The 23,710-nt window shown below is 42.2% G+C and overlaps 2 protein-coding genes across 2 annotated transcripts in view; one reads left to right on the forward strand and one right to left on the reverse strand.

Moving 5' to 3' along the window:
* Nucleotides 1–4,077, reverse strand: part of LOC102489684 (DNA repair protein complementing XP-G cells) — an 84,614-nt gene extending 80,537 nt beyond the window's left edge. The window contains 1 exon segment of the mRNA XM_006141506.3: nucleotides 3,681–4,077. The gene's annotated coding sequence lies outside the window, so the exon portion shown is untranslated.
* Nucleotides 4,078–4,264: 187 nt separating this feature from the next.
* Nucleotides 4,265–19,771, forward strand: POGLUT2 (protein O-glucosyltransferase 2). The gene is made up of 10 exons (XM_006141507.3): nucleotides 4,265–4,726; nucleotides 6,516–6,721; nucleotides 9,027–9,232; nucleotides 9,421–9,498; nucleotides 11,750–11,922; nucleotides 12,044–12,281; nucleotides 15,522–15,731; nucleotides 16,416–16,505; nucleotides 17,738–17,845; nucleotides 19,535–19,771. Exons 1-10 carry the CDS (start codon nucleotides 4,545–4,547, stop codon nucleotides 19,550–19,552), a joined length of 1,509 nt encoding a protein of 502 aa, XP_006141569.1. The 5' UTR covers nucleotides 4,265–4,544; the 3' UTR covers nucleotides 19,553–19,771.
* Nucleotides 19,772–23,710: the final 3,939 nt, after the last annotated feature.

Below are 23,710 nucleotides of genomic sequence, written 5' to 3' on the forward strand. Positions count from 1 at the left end.
GATTCCTTCTTTTTTCCCTCTCTCTCCCTCTCCCTCCCCTTTTTTTTTTTTTTTTTTAATCTTCTCCTTTTTGGGAATGCTTTCTATTTAAACCTTCAGGTGGTAGTTTTCAAATGATTTGTGCAGAGTTATTTGTAGCAGGGTCAGTCTGGTCGGAGAATCACCACCAAAGGTAGAACTTCCAGTGTTTTCATTCTAAGAAATCTCAGCACTGTGGAGTGGATCCCTCAGCAGTGTGTAATGGGTCCCTCCACAGGAAGCGTTTATGCCTTCTCCTTCTTACTTAAGTTGGTTGTCACAGAGACAACGGAGAAGTATGCAAAGGAAAGCTCAGTACCTGAGGTTGTACAGACCAAACTCTCGGGATTTTCTGGAAATCCGTTTCTCTGACTTAGCAAATATCCAAAAGCATATCTTGCACTTATCTGTGATCCTCATGCCTTCCTTTAAAAGGCAGTGTGGTAGATGGAGGAGGTTTGCATTTGTGGTGTTGGGGCTGTGTGGGTGGGTAGGCAGGTGGGAAATGAGAGTACTCAGTCATGGTATGAGATAATGACTGGAGTTAGGATAGTTTGGTGTGTGTGTGGGGGGGGATACGAATTCTCTGGGAACTGCCCTCATTAAGCACCACCTCAAACTGAAGAAATGTTTCCCGTAGAACCAGCTTTCTGGGTGAAGATGTAGGGGGTTTATGAAGTATGTTCATTTGGAACATATACAGGAGAATATCCTTACAAAAAACATAGGCAGGGGAAAATTACTGCATTTGAGCACAAAAGTTGGGGCTGAGCTCCTGAAAGCAAAAGACAAGAACATAACACCTGATTAATAAAAGTCTGGTTTTATTTGTATATTTAGTTTGTTTGCTTTTAAGTAATAGTCATTAAACAAGAACGATCTCTTTGGTTGTAGTTTACCAAAAAAAGTGAAGATTATCAACATGAGAATGTATTTTAAAAGGTTAAAAAAAAGGTATCAAAGTCCTATTGTCTGAACCACTGTTCAAATTTCTTTTTTGCAGATAATATTTGTACATGTTATAAGTAAAAACATACTACCAAAAAAAATTCCAAAGTACCAAAAGATATTATACAGAAAATGAAAAATCATCCAAACCCCATAGCCTAAATACTATCAGTGGTTTTTTTCTTTTTCCACCTTCTTTGCCTGGTGCTCCTACCACACTGAGCATTCCATGCAGCCAAGAGGGCTCCTATTATTTGTATCCTCAAGCCTCTACTCTGATCCAAATTTCTTTAAATGAACTAAGCGCAATTTATTATTAACAACAGAGTCATTATAGACATCAATTACTGTATTACTTGTAATTATAGCTTCAGGAAACACTCAGGCATGGGCAGCTTGTCCCTCCACTTAATAGCCTTTAGTTGCCAAGATCTGGTCATATCTTGTATCTTTTTTTGTCTCTATATTTATAAACCATTCCCAATTCTATTCCACTCACAGCTCTCCACCTATCTGTGAGCAGACATTACTGATCTGCATAGATACTTAAAAATAGTTTGCTACAGATGTATATGATCATAGAACTTCCCTGCCTAAAGCTTCCTCTGCTCTCACAACAAATGGCCAACTCCTTATCTGGCCCCAGGATCTCTCTCAGCTCCACTTCATCCCACCTTTCCAGCTTTCTCCAAGCTTCCTCCCCTTGACAACTTTCTCATTCCCTAAAGTTTGTCCCTTCCTACCAACCTTCCTTTGCTTAGTTAATTCCCATTCATCTTTTAAATGTAGGCTGAAATGTCACTTTCTGGGGGATGCTTTGCTCCTCCAACGAGGTCAGGTCCCTTACATGTACTGTGATACTTTACTTGCAAGAGTTCTCTCCTGACTGCAATTCTACTTATACAAGTGTGTATGTATGCGAGTGTGTTTATATGATGACTATCTGTCTCCTGAAAGTCAGTTTTTCAGATGATTGTGTCTTTATGGCCTAGCTTTATATAAGTCTCATTCAAAAGACATTTCTTAAATGGTACATCTACCAAGCATGATAAACCCTCACTTTGATGGACTGAGGCTCCCTCACCCATGTAAGTGAGGTGTTACTATATTAAGACTACCAACAAGAATGACTGCGGAACCTAAGGCTCAACTTAATGGTTATTTGTAAAACCATAGCACGAATAATAAACCTCTTGCTTAATTTTGTGCAAAGCAAAATTCTATAAAATAGCTATCTTTAAATGCACCTCCAGAGTAACGATTTTGAAGTCACTGGAACGAATCGTTCCGTAAAACAAACATTTTGTGAAGAAATTATTTATTGTCTCCGCTATGATTCTCTTCAGGTTACATTTTAAGTCTGTCTCCTAAGTATCGAGTTTACTCAAAATCTAGACGTCTTTAAATTCTCTTCGAAAGCCTTTCGCATAGGACAAACACGGTTTCCTTTCTGTACAGTAGGCTACTGCAACGCGGGGACTGGTAAGTGGTTTATTACGGGTCAGTATTTACTGTGTGCCCAAGGGCGAGATCACCAGCACTGAGACCCCAGCCCTCCTTCCCACCCAGCGTCCTCCGCGCGCCTCCAAGCCCCTACTCCTTCGCGACCAGCCCCGACCCTCTCCCGAGGCCGGGACCCGGGCCCGGGCCTACGAAAGGATACCGGGATTCCTGGACGCATGGCTCCTGCTTCGATCGCAGGCTTCGGGGGAAGCTGGCAGAGTTCCCACCGCTCTCCACTGCGAAGCTCGCGGCGCAGCCGGGCTCGGAAGTCGCCGAGACGAAAGGGACAGTCGCGCAGGCCGGTCCCCGCCGCGCAGCACCGGTGTGTACCGATGCGGCCGGGCGGAGAGGAAGGAGCGCGACTGCGCCGCCTGCCCGCAGCCCGGGCGGGCGCCTCCCCAGGCCAAGAGGCCCCGGGCAGCTGGAGCGGCAGTGGCCCGACGCCGCCGCCTGCCCGCAGCCCGGCCGCGCGCCTCCCAAGGCCAGGAGTCCCGGGTCCCCTCACTGGCCCAGAGCCACTGAGGCCAACTACTCCCTCCTCCGCGCTCCTCCCTCCCTCCCCGGCCGGAAGACCCGGTCAGTACCAAAGGAAGCGCTCAGAAGGCGGAGAGTGGCCTCCTGGAGCCCGCCGGGGAGACCCGGGACGCTCGGGTTACTGAAGGCGCTTGAGCCATGGAGACGCTGGCAGGCGCTGCTGCGGGAGGAGCTGAAGGGCCCTGGATTCGGGCTTTTGAATAAATGAGTTGGTGTCAATAATGGCAATTGCAAAAGCTGGACAAAACCGCTGCCTCGGCCTCTAGCAGACCCGCCTCCGCGCTTGGTATTCGGGCGGCGGCAAGACCTGGAGAGGCAGGGAGCGAGCCTGAGCGGGAGGCTCCGAATCCGACTCCCCGGATGAACGCGAGGCCCAGCCAGGAGGGACGCAGGAACTGGGGCCCGAACCCCGGCCACTCGTATCCATGGGAGCGCCTCCAAAAGGGGATGTGCTCCAGAGCCGATTCGTCCCTTTCCTCCCTGGTGCTTTTCTCCCCTTTGTGACCCAGAATCTCCCCGTGAGCCTTCCGGCTAGGATGGGCACCAGTGCGGTGACCTCCACTGGGACGGCCACCAGGATCCAGACAACGCCGTGAGCAAGCTAGTGGCCGCCGGTCCTGCCGGGGCCGCCCACCCTGCGCCCTCTCACTCAACCCCTGCCTACCGCCCCCGGGTACCTGGGGCCTGTCCTGCCTGGTCCGGGCGCTGCGTCCTCAATAGAACCCCTCACCGAGCCGGATCACTGCTTCCAGCGCTAGGTCCGCGGTGCGCCTCGGATTGCCCTGGGGGGGAAGGGGGGGCTGGTGTCACGTCCCATCGGAACGCAAGCGGTCAGCGACCTGGACTGCGGTGCTCGCCACGGGTCGTCGGTATTACTGACGACGCAGTCCTTTCATCGTGGTGTATGCCTGCCCTCTGCACGTGCGGAGGATGTCATGACCAAGCCCCAGAAAAAAACCTTAGCGGAGCCTCCAGACTGCGTGCCCCTCTCTTTTGGGCATTAGGAGCATTTATCTGTTCCCTGAAAGCAGTGATCAAAAAGTCAGTCAGAGGTGAGAGATGGTAAGCCTGGCGGGATTTCCGCTAGTCCTGTCGCGAACTACATATCCCAGGGAGCCCAGGGCGTGGGGACGCGTGTCCACCAGCCACCCACTTGCAGAAGGCTTTACTAAGCCTGGCCTGATGCACGGGCCAATCCCCTTGCCTTGCACCTCGCCGGGGACCGGAGGCGGATTCGCCCCCAAATGATGCTCCAGTGGCAGGAGCAGTCCAAGTTCATCATCGTCCCGAGAGAGAGAAGCAGCGGTGTCCGTGCCGGTGTGAGCAGAACGACAGGCATCCTTCGCCCGGGCATGCCAAGGTTCCGATTGTGATTTTCCCCGGGACCGTGGAGACCGCGCGCCTGCCCTGCGGCACCTTTTGGAGCCGGGTCGCTCGCGGCAGTGATCGGCCAGCGTGCCCCTGCCGAAGCCCCTGCTGGTCCGGTCCACCTCACACACTTTGCATTTATCCGCGAATCATTTCGAGAGTCCGTCTTGTAAATGTTTAGCATTTTGCTGCTTTACTGGTGCTTTCTGGGGACGGTTCCAGCTCTTGACGAGATCGGCGGAGAGAGGCGACTTAGCCCCCAGAAGAGCGAAATATGGGGACCCGGGCTAAAAGCAGACGTCGTCCTTCCCGCCCGCTATTTCTATATTCAGGCGGTGGATACATCAGGCAATAAGTAAGTTGAGAAACGACTCCTTCACCATTGTATATTGCAGCCAAAACTCCTTGTTTCTCCCTGCAAACTTGGATCTGCCCAAGAACTCGTTGCTCTGCAGCGGTTTAAATTCCAATGTATTTAGGTGCTGTACGTATCTGGTGTTCAAGTCTCCTCTGTGCCAATCAAATTGTCCTGGTAGTTTTAAATAATGATTACGAACTGGGGACCAGCAGTTAGCGTGATGGCTATGTCTCTGAACTCCCATGTAGCGGACCGTGGTTCGAGTCCTGGACCTGGTGGCTTAAACTCACACCTGGTGCGTGGGCGTGCGTGCCCAAGATCCCGAGAGGAGAATGGAGGAGAAGGGATTGCCATCCTTCCTGGGGTGTGATTTCTCGCTTTCTATCTCTCTGTCTCTTTCTGGCGAGCGCTCCCGCCCTATAGTAAAAACCTCTCCCCCCTCCAAAAAAAAAAGATTACAAACTATAATGTATATATTATATATAAATAATGCATACTATAATAATAGCTCTTCTAGCTATTTTGATAGCCATTCTCACATTTTTGGGGTAGAAGAGCCCCACACACACACACTTTGCTGCGAGTGCTATTTCTGACTACTTTTAACTGTTACAGGACTTTAAATCCAGATGTTAGAAACTTTGTCAGCATCGTCTTTCTCTGGTGCTGCCCCCAATTTTCACATCGACATCTGCAGGTACACGTTTTGAAACTCAAGAAGAAAAGTGAAATAGTTTTAACACGTTAGAGTTTGGAGGAAAGTATGATTCAGTATGATTGTAACAAACGTTTATCTCATTCCAGTGAATTCAGTACACTAAAAGTATATTGAAAACTTATCTTTATAATTCACATACTTCTTTTTATTGGTGAATGCTGTTTTTATTTTATAGGGAAAAAAATCTCAAAGAAAAGGAACACTGTCACTCGGCTATGAATAGTTCAGTGGGAGAAACTAAGTACCATATTGAACAGCAAGAGCACTCACTCCAAAAAACCTGTTTTATACAATGTCACTAAGACGATTCACTACCTACTTTGCTTTTGCTGCTGATTAACCATAAATTATAATGCTTTTTAATTATACTAGTTATGTAATATATTAGTGAAATATTTAAAAATATATTTAAGAGTCATTTAGGTAGGGACCAGTAGTTAGCATAATGGCTATGTTGCTGGACTCCCATGTAGTCGACCGTGCTTCGCATCCCGGACCCAGTGGCTTAAAACTCACACCAGGCACGTGTGCGTGCATGCCCAAGATCCCGAGAGGAGAATGGAAGAGAAGGGATTGCATTGTGGCCATCCCCCCTGGGGGGAGTGATTTCTGTCTGGTGAGGGCACACACCCTATAACAAAAGTCTCTAAAAAAATTTAAAAAGTCATTGAGGTAGATTTTTCAAAATTAAGATTATTTTTCTCTGGAGGCATCACTTGATAACAAATTTCCAGATGGAATAATCATGAAAGAAGCAGTAGATTGACAGTAATGTTTGTATGTGTGGAATGCATTAGTATGTATACTTAAATAAATTAATACTCTTAACATATTCCTTTGCAAGTCTAAGATAATGCTTTTGTGCTATCCTGGCCATCGCCATCCACTCTGGTTCTAAACCTTAGATCCATCATATTCATTCTGGTTCTAAAAGCATGGAAGAGAAGCAGCAGGCCTACGTTAGAGTGAGAATGTGGAAAAGGGCAAAGTTTACGGGCTGAAGCCTGTCACCTTTGTGCCTTTGTTCCATAAAGTAATCTTGATATCTTGTTGCTCTTCCCATCACAGATTCACGTCTTCTCCGGGAGAAAAGGCGTTCCAGATTAAAATCTTGGCCCCAGATGAGCAGTTCACTAGAGTGGGAGTTCAGGTTCTAGACCGAAAGGATGGGTCCTTCATAGTAAGGTACAGAATGTATGCAAGCTACAAAACCCTGAAGGTGGAGGTTAAATTCCAAGGTCAACACGTGGCCAAATCTCCATATGTTTTAAAAGGTAATTCGGAACATAATTTTATAACAATAGTATGACAAAAATACATGTCATGCCATCAACAGAAACAACAGCATGGTCTTTTTTTTTTTTTTTTTAACTGAAAGAATAAAATGGGGCCAACAGATGGCGTGGTGGTTAAAGTGTTGGAATTCTCACATGGCTGACTGCAGTTCTAGTGTTGGCGGCTTGCTTTCTCACTCGCCCTCTCTCCCTCTCTCTTTCTCTCTATCTTTCTCTGGCAAAGACTCATGTGAAAAAAAATAAATAATGATAATAAATTAAATAAATAAATAATTCTTTTAAAAAAGAATTTTAAAAACAATAATAATAAAACTAAAAAAGGAATAAAATAGATGTTTCTTATGTGAAAGCTAAATTAGGAGTTTTGCTGTAAGAGAGAATTTAAAGATTGGAATGAAAATTATGATTTACTAAGGCACAAGGAACAGATTAAGAGAGAAATCACTTCCTAAAGACACATGGTTGGCACAAATAATCAAGCTGTGAATATCATCATAATATGATACTTTTTTTAATAGTAATTTGCCAGAGGGTAGGTTTACTCATTGGAGAAAGAAAGAGAGAGGGAAAGTGAGAAAGCACCCCCATCGAGTGTGATCACATTGCAATCCCTTCTCTTCCATCTCTCCCTTGTTTTGGGATTTGGGACATGCGTGCACACACTCATGCCTAGCATGTTTTTCAAGTCATGAGGTCCAAGCCAAGTGGTTGGTCATGTGGGATCCAGCCATTTTAATCACTAGACCAACGGCCAGACCCCATATATGATTCTTAATTGGAGATATATTAGTTAAAGAACTGGTGTTACTGAAATCTGAAAGATCACTTCAGGAAGCGAGATGGATTGAAGCAGAGGGGAACAGCAACTTGTTTTTTGTCTTGGTTCCAATGCTGTTTTTATAGAAACATTCTCTTATGTTTTCTTATGTGGAATGAAATTATAGCTTCGTTACCTAGAACGACCTCCTTCCATCTGAAAGGAGACAGTACCCTAGAACAGTGAAGAAGATAGGAGTCTTCTTTGTTCCTTCTCTCACCCCAGGAAAAGTAAACATTTTCTTAAGTGTCTAGGTTTCTTTCCTACATTCTACCAGGATAACATGGTACAGTATAATCTGCTAAACTTTAAAAAAAAAAATCCATTTTCAGATAATGCCTGGGCCAGGTGGGAATCTGAGAATTATGGAAAGGAATGTCAGTAAAAATCTCAGGCCAGTCCATGCCCTGGTGGTTAAGGTGGCTGGATCCCATGTGGCTGACTGCACAATTTGGTTCCTGGACCTGACAGCTTAAATAACACACTGGACACGTGTGCATGCATGCCCAAAATCCCAAAAGGAAGGAGAAAGGGAAGAGATTGCAGTTTGACCAATCTTTATGTGGGGTCCTTTATTTCTTTACCTTTCCCTTTCTGTCTCTCTCCAGTGAGCACACAGGCCCTCTGGCAAATTTAAAAAAAAAAAACATCAATTCAGATTCTGCTATATTGGGTTAGTATTATTTATAAAAATGTGTGATGCATTATAATATTAATGAAATGGATGGTCTCACCAACTACTTTTGCTTCTTTATAATTCTTTTTTAAAAAGTAGCAGGAGCTTTTTGTTTACTTTTGTTATTATGGATGATAATTTACCGGTTGAGATACTATAGACACTCTAAGACCCTATTTCTATAATTGGCATCAAAATATTAATTCATATCACTTTTATTTATTTTTCATTAAAACAGGATATGTGTACTCCTCTGGTATCCTTTTACCAGACTTTGGTTACTGTCATGTACACAAAACCACAATGAACTATAATATCCACAGTAGAGTATATTGACTTTCTTTATTTTGTTTTTAAGAATTATTTTACTTAGCTTTATTTTTCCATTTATTCGTTGATTTTTATTTGACCAGCAAGGGATAGAGTGAGTGAGTGAGAATGAGAAAGTGAGAAACCAAGCCGCCTGGTCCAGGACTTGAACTGTGGTCAGCCATGTAGGCGTCCAGTGCCCTTAACCACCATGCCACCCGTTAGCCCCAGCTTTCTTAATTTTGAACTTGTGCAAAGTGGACAGGATTATGAAATTATCACAAGACTTAATAGTCACAATAGAGGCTGACTTACTCTCAGTGCCCCAATGGGATAAAAATGTGTTTCTTTATATTTTTTCAATCCAAATTCCTCTCCTATCTGACTAGGCAAAATGTGTGACATTATATGATAGATTTAGTTATATGTTTCAAAGGACAGGTTCAGTAACTACTGGTACCGTGTCATTTGCATGGTAATAGGGCCAGTTTACCATGAGAGCTGTGACTGTCCTTTGGAAGACAGTGCAGCCTGGCTGCGAGGGATGAACTGCCCGGACACCATCGCTCAGATCCAGAGAGATTTGGCACATTTCCCCACCATCGATCCCGAAAAGATTGCAACAGAAATCCCAAAGCGATTTGGACAGAGGCAGAGTTTGTGTCACTACACAGTAAAGGACAACAAGGTACGATGCATGACTGCTTGCTTGCTTGTTGTAGTGATTTTTGTTTATTTGATTTGATCATTTGGCTACAATGAGCTAAACAGCCTTTTTATTAAACCTTATCCAAAAGACGATCATTGTGACAAACTTCCTCCTGAAGTCGGCCAGTGCTATTGGAACAACACAATAAATCTGAAATTTCCTTTTAGGTTTATATCAAGACTCATGGTGAACATGTAGGCTTTAGAATTTTCATGGATGCCATCCTACTTTCTTTGACTAGAAAGGTAAGTATATGTTTTCTCTTAGATGTTACAGATAATATAAGAACACATTTTGTGATATAATGTTTTCAAAATAAAAATAGCAGTCTCAGAGTTGTTCTGTTTTGTGGTTTATGTCATGTAGGGTACCTACATTAGTTCCTGGGGCTGATGTAACAAACTACTACAAACTGGATGTATTTACACAAACATCTAATTCACATTTTAGAGACTGGAAACCCAAAATCCAGTGTCAGTGGGGCCATGCTCCCTCTAGAATTCTGAGTAGTTTCCTCCTCGGCCTCTCCCTAGTTACTGAGGGAAGGGCCTCACTCTTTGGTGTTTCCTGGTTTATACATATGTCACTCCATCTCTGCCTCAGGCTTCACGTGGCCTTTTCCCTGTACGTGCATATGTGTCTGTCTCTCCTAAGGGCAGCAGTCGTATTGGATTAGCAGCACATCCTGCTCCAGTATGATCTCGTCTTCAGTAATCACACCTGTAACAATCCTGTTTTCAAAAGCAGTCATTCTAAGAGCCTGGGGTTTAGGACTTCAGCAAATCCTTTTGGAGATTCAACTCATAATAGTACCATATGGATGAAAAAAAATGCCTTGTGATACATAAAATTATTTTGGTACTAACCTACTTTGAGTCCAAAAAAGACTTGCCTTATACTGAATCCAGTTCCTTAGTACAATGTGCTTTAGTACAGTTAAATTTTGAGTAGTGGAGTACTTTTAAATTGGGTGATATGTAAAACTATACTGCTGTAATTGGAACATGTCCCCCAAAACTTCATGTGTTGAAATTTGGCTGTTATAGTGTAATATTAAAAGGATGGAAATTTAACCTAAATATGAAATTTTAAAACGGGGCCTTCGGGAGCTTTAATAAGGTTAGATAAGGCCACCAGGGTGGGGAACCACACACTCCTTTGCCTTTTCAGCATGTAATACTTTGGGCTACTTCAAGACTCTCCAGAGTCTCCACCAGCAAAAAAGGCCTTCACCAGATGTAGTCTCAACTTTGGACCTCACAAAATGTGAGCTAAATAAAGCCTTATTCCTGAAAATTACTCAGTGTGGGGTATTCAGTTATAGCAACAAGAAAAATGGACTAAAACACATACCAACATGTTTGCCAATTGTATATTTATTTACACTATTATATATCTATTGTTATTTTGTTTTGTTTTTAAGAGAGATTTTGGCTATATGGCACATGCACTAACTGGAGAGCTCGAAAGCGAGAAATCACTTCCTGGAGAGGATGGCCACACTGCAGTCCTTTCTTGTCTATTCTCCTCTCGGGATCTTGGACATGCATGAGTGCACATGTGTCCAGCACAAGTTCTAAGCCACCGGGTCCAGGACTCAAACCACAGTCAACTACATGGGAGTCTAGCAACATAACTATTATGCCATCTACTGGTCCCAATATATATTTATTAAATAATCTGTGTGTATATCTCAATTAAATGACTTACAGAAAATCATAATATCTTTTTTCTCAAGATTGCAAAGCATTTGCAGCCAGTTAATTCTGAATGGAGGTGATTACATAGTATTAGTATTATACCTCCTTTAAACATTAAGCATTAGAGTACTTGCAAATTTTCTTGCTCATGTCAATCCATGGAAAAATAAGAATGTTCTCTCAGATTCTACTTTACCTGGATGCTTCCCAGACCTCCCAACATGATTCTTACCTATGAATTATGTATTTCTTGTTTTGCAAATTCTCTAAGCATTTTCTATCACTATATTTAACAGGAATTTTCAGCATATTCACACCATTTGTTAGTAAAGGCAGCAGTGGCTTGGAAGTTACTATGCTAACCTTGACATTGGACTTCCTGAGTTCAAATCCCATTCCTGCCACCGACCTCTGTGTGTTTTCAAAATGGAAGCTTCTGGCTCATTAACAGGAAAGTAGGATTAGAGTCCTAACTGCTGTTCTTTATCTTTCAATATTTCTCTTTCTCTCTTTGATTATCTGAGAGTTTCTTGGCAGTATTAGGACAGAGATTACCTTTGCCATTTCATCCCTTTGTAGTAAGTCTGTTGGCCAATGATACCATAGAAAGGAAACCTAGAATGCTCATACACATGACCATATTCTAAAAGTTACCCACTATGCTACAGAGGTAATTACCACTTCCTGAGGCTTATAAGGTTGGCCTTTCATTTGTTATGATTTTCAGTTTTTATTGATAGATACAAAATATTATCCAATGTCAGAAGTGTGAATAAGCTCTTTGATTTATTCCTAGGTGAGGATGCCAGATGTGGAGTTCTTTGTTAACTTGGGAGACTGGCCTTTGGAAAAAAAGAAATCCAATTCAAACATCCATCCAATCTTTTCCTGGTGTGGCTCCACAGATTCCAAGGACATAGTGATGCCTACCTACGACTTAACTGACTCTGTTCTAGAGACCATGGGCCGGTGAGAGATGGGTCAGGGTTAACCCAGAGCCTTAGTTTTTTTCTTTGCTGAATTTTTTCCCAAAAGCCTTTATGATGTGATAATTTGGGAAGAAAATCTGTTGCACTTTTTTGTCTTTTAGAGTGAGTCTGGATATGATGTCTGTGCAAGCTAACACGGGTCCTCCCTGGGAAAGCAAAAATGCCACCGCCGTCTGGAGAGGGCGAGACAGCCGCAAAGAGAGACTCGAGCTGGTTAAACTCAGTAGAAAACACCCAGAACTCATAGATGCTGCTTTCACCAACTTTTTCTTCTTTAAACACGACGAAAGCCTTTATGGTCCCATAGTGAAACACATTTCATTTTTTGATTTCTTTAAGGTATGACATCATCAGGGCCAGTCCTTTGTCTTTTTCTAGTTTATGAATAATGGTTTGGAGAAGGGAAATTGAAGCCTGTAAATTACAGAGATGGAAGATGTGAACTTTAGTGAATATCAAGGGATAGAGGTGTTAGGGCCTGGTTTGGCCACCTGGGTTTGTACCCACAGCCCATCCCTGACATTAAATATGCACCAAGGGAGCTTGGAGCATGGGTAGAGCCAACATTCGTTTTCCAGCTAGCCTTCGAGATAAGCACATGTCAGTTCCAAATCCTTTTGTACTAATATGAACATGTAAGTTATCTTATAAATATTTCTCCCCCAGCGCCATAGCATTCTAACAGGCTAAAGAAGATGTAAACCATCTGTGTTTTATCAGGCTCTCTGGTGGAGAATGACTTGAAATAGAGCCAAATATTCTTTCTGGGAATTCTGAGAATTAGGAATCGCTTTCTGCAATGTAGAATGTAGATTGCTCTTCTTTCCCAGGGAGGAATCCTTTCTCTAGCAATTTCCTTTTTCAGGCAATGGGTACCGCCCTGTTCTCTAGATCTCTGGGTGGCTTCTGAAGTTGTGTGATGGAGGGAAAAGTGGGCAAAAGGTAGTCAGTCATTTGTTCTTGGTGGGTGGGAAGGCAGGTGATTTAGCAGGCTCTGGCTGCTCTGCAGATGGACAATTTTTTCTTCTTTTTATTTTTATTATTATTATTATGTTTTTAAATTTTTTTATTTCATGAGAGAGAAAAAGATAGATACCCTTGACAGGGTCTTGTCATGCCACACTCTTACCCCAGCCTGCCAGCCAGCCAAGATCACTGTCTTGCCCTGTGTGTACAGGTCACCTGGGATCCAGACCATATAGTTCTGCATTGCGCAGCAGCTCCCTACCACCTGGTCCATGCAGCTGAACCAGGCCATGTTTTCACCAGATAGATCAAGTGGAGGCAGGCAGACCTAAAGAATGCGACAAATGGGCCGACCCCACAGCTAAGTGGGTAGGCTCTATATATTAGGAGCCAGATCCCGCGTGATGTGCCAAGGTTTCAAGGTTTGACTTTTCCTCAGTGGCTTGATAGACACTCCAGGGCTGTGTGTGTGTGCATGGCCAGAGTCCTAACAGGATAGAGAGGTGGAGAAAAAAGGATTACAGTGTGATCATACCCCATGGGAGGTGCTTCATCTCTCTCTGTCTCTCACACTCAAGCAAGCACACACACATTCTGACAATGAAAAAAAAGGAGAAAAAAGTCTATAGATAAATAAAATTACAGTATGAGTTTATTTTGTTCGGAAAAAATAAGTGAGTATAGCAGGTGACATGGTGGCTAAGTCTCTGGTCTCCCACATGGTTGACGGCTATTCAAGTCTCAGACCTGGTGGCTTGAAACTCACACCAGGCATGTGTATGTGCATGCCCAAAATCCCAGGAGAAGAATGGAAGAGAAGGGTTTGTGGTGTGACCATCACCCTGAAGAGGTCATTTCTCACTTTTTGTCTCTTCATCTCTCTACATCTCTCTGGCAAGTGCAGGCACTCTGTAACAAAATCTCTCAAAAAAATGCTACAAGTAGGACCAGCAGTTAGCGTAATGGCTATGTCACTGGACTCTCATGTAGCTGACCATGGTGCAAGTCCCAGACCCGGTGGCTTAAAACTCACACCAGGCCTATGTACGTGCATGCCCAGGATCCTGAGAGGAGAATGAAGGAGAAGGGATTGCGGCATGGCCATCCCCCTTGGGTGGGGGGGGAGCGATTTCTTGCTTTCTGTATCTCTGTCACTCTCTGTCTATCTGGCGAGCACACGCGCCCTATAGCAAAAACCTCTCCCCCCCCCAAAAAAAAAAGCTACAAGTTGAATCATATTTTTCCATATATATATTTCAAAGATAATTTTAAAAAATTATTATAATTGGGCCAGCCATGGCCTGGTGGTTAAGTCTGTTAGATAACACGTGGCTAACTGCATGGTTTGAGTCCCAGACCTCATGGCTTTGAGAAACACACTAGCCATGTGTGCATGCATGCCCAAGGTCCAAAAAGAGGGAGAAATGGAAGAGAAAGAATTGTGGCATGACCATTCCCCATGGGGGATGCTTTCTACTTTCCCCCACTTTCTCTGTCTCTCGTTGGTGAGTGAATATGCAACCTCTGGCAAGAAAAGAATGAATATAACCAAAGAGAAGTGGATACTAGCCATCACTCCTCTAGGGCTGCTACATCATGCCTTTGTCTTTATTCCTGGCTGCTGAATTTCCTACAACCAAAGACTGTTGCTTACCAGAGTTCTTTTGGTATTATTATTCATAGACGGTCTTGCCCCAGAGCTTATTAATTTCCTAATAGGATGGAAAGGTAGAAGAAAAAGGCTTACACTGTGACATATGTATGGCCATCTGATGTTCAAGGATATGGTAACATGGCACAGATTGTGCCATCATTAGATGCACATGTGCGGTCATTAAAGTAGTAGAGAAATTACAGAGTCACTGATTCATCTATCTTTCCTTATGTTGTAGCCTTCAGGACAACAATTTTATTATTTTACTGGCAGTTCTAGTGTTCGATTCATTGACCCCTTTGTGAAATTTAGGAGCAGAGCAAAATGAGCATTAAGTCAAGGTGTGTGTCTTATATGACAGCACTTACCAACTGACAAAGGTGTTACTGAACCAAAGTAGGTTCAGACCAGAAACAGCTGCTCACTACCAGAAAAGCCACTCTCTGACCCATGATGTTTATCAAGGCTATATTACAGTTGACTTCCAGAAGGCAGTTAAGTTGGTTCAGAAGGCTGTCTCCACAGTGTATTCAGGGATGGGCTTTTGTAGAGAAAGAATTCCCACTTAAGATTTCAACCAGCTCTGTGTAAATGAAGGAATGAAACTTGTGCAGTTCTGGTCGGTCAGCTCAAGCAGTGGTCCCATTGACCTGTTATTGAAATCCGTACTGTTTTGATTGGTCACTGCTACAGACAGCATCAATATTCCCTCCGCATAGTGGCGGTCAACCTTAAGTCACTCCGCTTTCTCCACACACATACACCCTCCAAGCAAACCCACACAACTGTAGTCACCAGGCCTCCCCAGCCAGGCGAGTCCTAACAAAGACTACATAGGAGAAGGAGCAAAATCTGACCAATTTGTGTCTGAGGATATATGTGTGGAATGGGGTGGAGAATAAAGGGGGTGGATAAAAGGAAATTTCATGGACGTGTTATACTTTCCTGCTGTTTTGCAGCATAAGTATCAAATAAATATCGATGGCACTGTAGCGGCATACCGCCTGCCATACCTCCTGGCCGGCGACAGTGTGGTGCTGAAGCAGGACTCCATCTATTATGAACACTTCTACAATGAGCTGCAGCCCTGGAAACACTACATTCCAGTTAAGAGCAACCTCAGCGATCTGCTAGACAAACTGAAATGGGCAAAAGAACATGATGAAGAGGTAAGGTTAGACTCCTAGGAGGCTTATTTCCACTTGTACCTCAACATCGCCAGTCTATTTGAAATGTTTCGTGCCTGGAGAGCATTCAGGATGCTCAGACATTGACTTTTACCTATAAACGGGAAGCCACCTCCCTGCACATAACACGGCAATTTCCCTCAGGTTGACCATGGGCATTGCCTCTTGGGTTAACTGTGCACTCTGCATGTGGATCAAGAAGCTGAGCCCTGACCTCAAGTATGCTTTTGCTATAAGGCAGGTTATCCAGATTGCAAACGCTGCCTCTACTAGTGGTGTGAAAATTAAGATGGCAAGTCTGACAGGAGGAGCCACTATGTTATGGATTAAAATAAGGAATTGCATAAGGAAGCTGACTGTAGGAAATTGTGAAGATGGTACATTAATGTAGCTTCACTTGCATTTACTTTACTAAGTCATTGTTACTTCACTTCATGTATAACTTCTCTCTCCGGGAAGCCCAACAAGACTTCTCTAACTTTCTAATCTTAAAAACCTCCCTTTGGTTTGAACCAACATACTCTGTTAAATGTTCCTTTTACCACATAAGACTACCTCAAGGATATAATTCCTTTTATTGTCTCTGTGAAGTCTGTATATCAGTTTATGCTTGTCCACATTAGAAAAAAATAATGTTATATTAAATGATGTTTTTTATTCCTATAGGCAAAAAAAATAGCAAAAGCAGGACAGGAATTTGCAAGAAATAATCTTATGGGGGATGACATATTCTGTTATTATTTCAAACTTTTCCAGGTCAGTATTTTCAAAGAAAATTGTCATATAATTTATAACTGGACATGTTAAGAGTAAATCATATTTTACTTGATTTCTAAAAGTTTATTAATATATGGAGATATATGAACTTCTGTGGGTGAAAATTAGGGACAAATAATAATGCTAATAATAATAATAACAATAATAAATATCTGAAAACCAGAGATTAGCTAATGGAGAACGTTATAGCATCAAGTGAAAGGTATTGCTATCAGATCTACAGGTATGTCATTAGGAAGTTGCCCTCTGTCCTACAGAGTCACTGTGCTTGGCTTATATTTTCTCTTTGGAGTACATTGCTGCTACCTTACCATTTCTTTGTTTAAACAGTGCAAGGTATGTATGTTTTTGCCCCAACCCCATGAGTCATGACTTCTCTTGGAAATTATTTTCATGGACCTAAGTATTTAAGGATAGTAATTAAAGTCTTTCTAACAGTTTAAAAGGCACTTCGGGGCCAGCTGTGTAGCATAGAAGTTCAACCTTGTGCATAGGAGCCAGGGCCACAGGCCAGGCTTTGGCAGCTTGAAAAACACACCATGTCCCAAATCCAATTGGAATGGAGAAATGGAGAAAAAAAAAAGAATTGGCTACATAGGATCTGGCTCCCTTAGCCAGCAAGCCACAGGCCAGCCCTACTATTTTTTCACCCCAAGCAGAAAGTGGTAAAAGAAAGAAGAACAAAAACAAATAAGTCATGTAAATTTGAGAGAGAATGAGATGTTTGTTAAGAACAGGCAGCCAGTGTTCAAAGGACAGCCACCTCCATGAGGCTCTGTTGTTGGGTACACAAGTGGGTATGGAGGACTTTGCAGAACACAGTTTGACACACATGAGTAAATGAACCACATTCTGGTAAATTGCACTCTACCTATATCTAGCTTTGTAAGTATCTTTTTTTTTTTTTTTTTTGAGAGGTTTTTGCTGGAGGGCACATGTGCTCACTGGAAAGAGAGAGACAGAGAGATAGAAAGCAAGAAACTACTCCACCAGGAGGGATGGCCATGCTGCAGTCCCTTCTCCATTCTCTTATTGGAATCTTGGGCAGGCACACACACACGCCTGGTGTGAGTTTAAGTCACCGGGTCCAGGACTCAAACTACTGTCAACTACCTGGGAGTCCAACTATGTAACCATTATGCCATCTGCTGGTCCCTGTAAGTATTCTTAAAGTGCCATAGAAGGAATGCTTGTGTACTGTTGCTTAACAGGAATATGCCAATTTGCAAGTGAATGAGCCTCAAATCCGGGAGGGCATGAAGAGGGTAGAACCACAGACCGAGGACGACCTGTTTCCCTGCACATGCCATAGGAAAAAGGTAACCAGAATGGACCTGTTGGCCAGGGTCAGAGTAAGAAGTGACACTGCTGCACACTTGCAGTCACTCTCTTAGTCATTCACTCAGGAACACATATATTTGAGGTCCTGCTGTGCCCCGTAGGAAGTTCAGTCTACCAGAGAGATAGCTATTGTAGGTAATACGGTATCCAGAAAAGGAGGGTGAAGTGAAGTCAAGTGAAAAGACATAGTAGCTCCCTTTCAGAGTTATAGGAAGTCCTTTTTAATATGAGAGTTCAGATCACTTGGCACTGGAATAGATGTTTACAGTTTGAAAATATTTTCACATGTATCGTCTGATGTCTTCATCTCCCCAGGAGATTGGTTTAGCAAAGTTCATCATCACATTTAGAGATGAAAAAAGTATATTCATGATTATTCATGTTATCAAGTGATTCATTTAAAAGAAGCCAATCTCTCTTCATACCAGTGGTCAATTTTATTTATAAAAGTGAGATTCACATATGGACCTGGAAGCTCCAAACCACCTCTGATGTTACCCAGCAAATGCCTTCCTCTTACGTGTAATGAAACTAAATCCCAAGCAGTTAGCTCCTGGGATCATCTAGCTAGATTATAGCAAAGCAAAAACCAGTCTCCCGTCATCAGATTATGTATGTTTGTGTATGAAGGCACACTGTCATGGGGGCATGTTGTTTTGATTCCAGGTATTTCTTTGAAGGAATATAAATTGCAGAAACAGTGGTGTGTATATGTGCTTACACTACATATATGTGGGTAGTGTGCATGCTTGCTTGACATTATTTTATGAAACATTTCAAAATTGTTTTAACCAACAATGAGAGGACAGATTTGGCAATTATTATGTCTACTTCTTGAGGGAATTTAAAAGGAATAAAGTGACTGCTGGTTCCAGTGATGTGACAGAACCAGCTCTTATGAGCTCACTGATGCTAAATATTCAGGAATTTTGCACACTACTTAATATTTTAGTAGTTTAGAAAAGTCCTGGTGGGAATATTTACACCATGGCAATCAGCACATGCTACAAATTAGAACTGTGGTTGTTTTGTTTTTGTCTTTGTTGTTCTGGAGAACTAATTACCCTAAGAATCTGGCCCTCCAAAGTGGTACATCATTATTGTTGACCCCTGTCAATGCTACAAGGCCATAAAGTCAATGAAAGCAAATAACAGAATAAGAATTGCCAAATCTAAAGGAAGACCCCTTATCAAGTGTGTGATATGTTATCTGAACACTTATCACTGTGGCTCCAAGTGAGACTAGGCAGTTTCTTTTCTCTACTCCTGTTTAATTTTTTATCTTTGTCTAAGGGAGTTAGGAGAAATATGAAAAATCAATAAATTCCACTGATTAGTAGAAGTTAGGACTGGAGTGTTAGCTTTATTTCTTGCTCATTGTCTACTCTAGCCTCTTGCTGGTTCTGTTCACACACAAGGCCTTTACAAGAACTCAGACCAATGGACACTTGGGTTCCCCCTCAGTAGCCCTAAGAAGCACAGCAAGAGTCTACCCTTGACTGATTCCAATCCTCTAGAAATAGTCCTAGGCTTTAGAAGACTCTAGTAGCAACTTGATGTTTTCCTGCTCTCTTCTTTAGGAGGAAATAATGAACAATCTAGTCTAAGTCTTCTTGACTCACATAAGACTTCTTGATGGTACTCAACATTTTATTTTTTCATTGCAGACCAAAGATGAACTCTGATATGCAAAATACCTTCCATTCAAATAATGGTGCTCTGAAGACTCTTCTTAACTGAGAAGGAGGAAAATATTTTTAAAGTATTAATTCCATGGACAGTATAAAATCTGCTATGTGATTCTTTGGATTATGAAGCTACATCTCTTCTTATTATACAGTATTCCCATGTCTTTCTATAAAGCACATTTTTAGAATTTTATAATGAAACCACCTTTATTTTAAGGCCTCTGTTGTGCTAATTACTGTGTTTGGACCTAGGAGGAGTGAAAAGGAAGTCTTTGTCCTTGACTCACAGCAGCCCTGACCACCAATGTAGACTTGGTTTACATGAGGAAGCAAGAAACTTGCCTCCTTTCAACCACTATTGTTTTGAATATTCAGTCACTCATAGCAATTTTTTGTTGATTATGTATACTGCACACCTCCTACTTGGTGCCATATCTTAGACTCTCTTTGCAGTGTCTTTTGTTTTTAATTGTCAGAGTATATACATGCACCAGAGAGAAAGAGAGAGAAAGGGAGAGCACCCTTCAATGGGACATGATTGTGCCACAATCCTTTTTCCTCCATTTCTGCACCCTGTCAAGATTTGGGGCACACATGTATACATGCACAAATTTGAACCATGGTTGTCCATATGGGATCCAGTTCCTTATGAATAGGGCTTAACCACTTTACTACGACGTGGCCTTGCAGGTCTTTTAAAATTCAGAAGATTGTGATTTTTGTGTCCAGCTCAGTAGCCTAGTGGTTGGAGGATCTAGAGCCCACAATAACCAACCACAGTTTGAACTCCAGGTGGTGAATTTAAAAACACACCAGGTATGTGTGTGCATGCATTCATTCCCCAAATCCAGACAGGATGAAGAGATGGAGGAGAAGAGACTACATCATGATCACACCCGATCGGGGAATGCTTTCTCCCTTTCCTTCTCTCTCTGTGTCTCTGTTTGTCTAGCAAATACACATGGCCTCTGGCAGTTAAACAGAAAAAAATATTTTTTGTATGTAGAATATATGTCAACCTTTCCTTTTATGACAAGTGCTTTTTGAGTCTTCTTTAAGAAATCCTTCCCTCTCTCCAGGTCACTAAGCCAGTCTCCTTTGTTACCTTTTATATGAGGTTGTGTAAATTTCCACAAACTTGGTGACCTAGCACAATAGAAATGTATTTTGTCACAGTTATATGAGCCAAAACTATGAAATCCAGGTGCCCCTCTGGGGAAGAATTGTTTGTTGTCTCTCCTCTAGTTTCTGGTGGCTGCCAGTAGTTCTTGGAGTTCCTTAATTCACAGACACATCATTCATCTCTGCCTCTGTCATCACATGGCCTTCCCCTCTGTGTATCTCTATATTTTCTCATTTTCTATTTCTTATAAAGACACTCATTGAATTTAGAGCCCACCCTAATCTTAAGATGATCTAATTTAAGAATTTTAGTTGTATTTTTAGCCAGACAGTTGTAAGGCAGTAAAACACAACACTCTGTGAAGGTGACCCATGTGGCAAGGTTCACATCTAGACACCTTCCTGAGTATTCCAGGCACACACTTCCCCATGGTCCAGACTGGCTGAAGGCTGAGGGTGTGTCATAGTATGAAGAGAAGGTTGGTGTACTACCTCTCTGTCTCTATCACTCTGTTTCTCTCACTTATGAAATAAATCAATAAATAAACTTTAGGAAAAATCATTTAAATTATATTCACGAAGACTATTTCTAAATAAGATCACATTTCACAGGTTGCCAAATTAGACATTATCTTTTGAGAGCCACTCTTTAACCCAGTATGTCCTCTGAAAACATTCCCCTAGAAATCAGGAACAGTGTTAATAAGGATTTCCACTGTCACACACATTCATAATAGTGCTGAGGTTTAAGCTAGCATAGTAAATCTAGGAAAAGAAGTAGAAAGTATCAGGATTGAAAAACAATAAAATTGTTATCAAAAGCATATCATATGTTTCAGTACACAGAAAATCCAAATCAATCTGCAGACATTTTTGTAATTAATAAGAAACTTGGGCATTTGCCTGATACAAAACCAGCAAATAAAATTCAGTTGCATTTCAAGATGCCAGTTAGTGGGACCAGCAGTTGGTGTAATGGCTATGTTGCTGGACTCTCATGTAGTCGACTGTAGTTCAAGTCCTGGACCTGGTGCCTTAAACTCATGCCGGGTACATGTGCATGCGTGCCCAAGATCCCGAGAGGAGAAAGGAGGAGAAGGGAGTGGGGCATAGCCATCCCCTCTGGGGGGTGATTTCTCACTTTCTGTCTCTCTGTCTCTGTCTTTCTGGCAAGCGCATGCACGCGCCCTATAGCAAAAACCTCTCTTAAAAAAAAAGATGCCAGGTAGTAACAGAAAATGAAATAATAGCACAGAGATAGCATTTAGAATAGCTTTGAAAACTGTAAAGTACTTATTTGAATTAACTCTAATAAATAGACAAAACTTTTATGCAGAAAATTGTGAAAACTTAAAAATGCCTAATTGAAAGGAAATGCATGGATTGGCAAAATCAGTATTAAAGATGTTAATTCTCACCACATGGTATGTAGAATCAATACAATTTTAATCAAAATCCTGTTCTGTTTCTCTTTTTTTAATGAAAGTTTACAGACTTTTTCTAAAAATGCTTACAGATCTTTAAAATTTAAGAAAAAATCACTCTTGAGAAAGAATAAATTGTGAGGACTTCACCACCATATAGCAAGACTTTCATAAAACAATAGCTTTTAAGACCATGTGGTATTGGTGCAGGGATAGGAAAAACAGAATAATGCCGGAATAGTGTCACATGAATAGACTCGTGTATGTGTGGCAATTCAATCTATGATAGAGACTGCAGAAGTTGGAGAAAAACTGCACATTTCAGTGGGTGGAGCTGGAACAATTGGGTATCCGTAAACAGAAGAGAAGCAATCAAATCTAGCACACACTATATCTAAAGTCAAATTCCATGAGATTAGTGACAGAAGGCAAAAACAATCCTTTTAATCAGCAGAGGCTGTCTCTGCATTTTACCAGTATTATGAACTTCAGCAGCTGAACTAACCAAATCATTTCTTTCACTTTATAATTCTGATAAAACCTAAGAACTATTGCTAAAATATAGCCACTCTCAAACTTTCTAGAACATGTTTCTCGTTATACGACACCTTTCTTTCTTCACCCTAAGGAGAATGTCGTTTCCATCCACCACAGTGGCACTGCCACAAAAGGCCCATGTGTCCCCTGGACCTCAAGTGACAGTAGCATAGCAGGGATTCCTCTAAGGAACACCGCCTATTGTGGTACAAGCAAGTGAAAAGTGAGTGTTGACAGAATGGAATTCAAAATATATCTCTGCTTGTCTTATAAATCTTTTGTTTAAGTCTAAATGGGGAGAGTTGAGATTCCCGTGAAGAATTCAGGACTGACTTGGGTTGTTGAGGGTGGAGTGTGCGATCCGCTGCTGGACAGCCAACTTAGTATGTGTGGTCTATCAGTATCTTTCTAAGTCTGATTTATAGAACCAGACTATCAATTTGAACATTTGAATTAGGGCATGACAAGTTGAACTGAAAACTTCAATTACTCATATATATGTACATCTTTTTTCCACTCTTCAAAAATAATTTTTGGGGGAACCAGCAGTTAGCGTAATGGCTATGTCGCTGGACTCCCACGTAGTCGACCGCGGTTCGGGTCCGGACCCGGTGGCTTAAAACTCACGTCGGGCACGTGTGCATGCGTGCCCAAGATCCCGAGAGGAGAATGGAGGAGAAGGGATTGCGGCGTGACCATCCCCCCTGGGGGGTGATTTCTTGCTTTCTGTCTCTATGTCTCTCTCTGTCTGTCTGGCGAGCGCACGCGCCCTGCAGTGAAAATCTCTCCAAAAAAGAAAAAAAAATAATAATAATTTTTGCAACTAAATTTTTCCTTTAATACATCATTGTTGCATTATATTTTCAACATATTTTGGTTGGGAGTAGAGAGGTGCCTGTGGCTATAAAAACAAAAGAAATGCATTTTCTTTTTTTTAAAGAAGCATATATATATAGAGAGAGAGGGCCAGCCTATGGCCTGGTGGTTGAGGCAGCTGGATCCTATGGCCAACTATGTGTTTCAAGTCCTGGATGCAGCTGCTTAAAAACATGCCAGAAACATGTTTATGTGT

Source organism: Tupaia chinensis, unplaced genomic scaffold, assembly GCF_000334495.1.
Source record: "Tupaia chinensis unplaced genomic scaffold, TupChi_1.0 Scaffold000057_1, whole genome shotgun sequence".
In the NCBI taxonomy this organism is placed as follows: domain Eukaryota; kingdom Metazoa; phylum Chordata; class Mammalia; order Scandentia; family Tupaiidae; genus Tupaia; species Tupaia belangeri.

What these genes read in the sequence shown, in the direction of transcription:
- POGLUT2 (XM_006141507.3), top strand. Translation starts at nt 4,545, where the DNA reads ATGTTTAGCATTTTGCTGCTTTACTGGTGCTTTCTGGGGACGGTTCCA. An exon ending in ACACAGTAAAGGACAACAAG is followed by an intron (nt 9,233 to 9,420) that starts GTACGATGCATG and finishes ATTTCCTTTTAG; the next exon opens with GTTTATATCAAGACTCATGG. An exon ending in GTTCTAGAGACCATGGGCCG is followed by an intron (nt 11,923 to 12,043) that starts GTGAGAGATGGG and finishes TTTGTCTTTTAG; the next exon opens with AGTGAGTCTGGATATGATGT.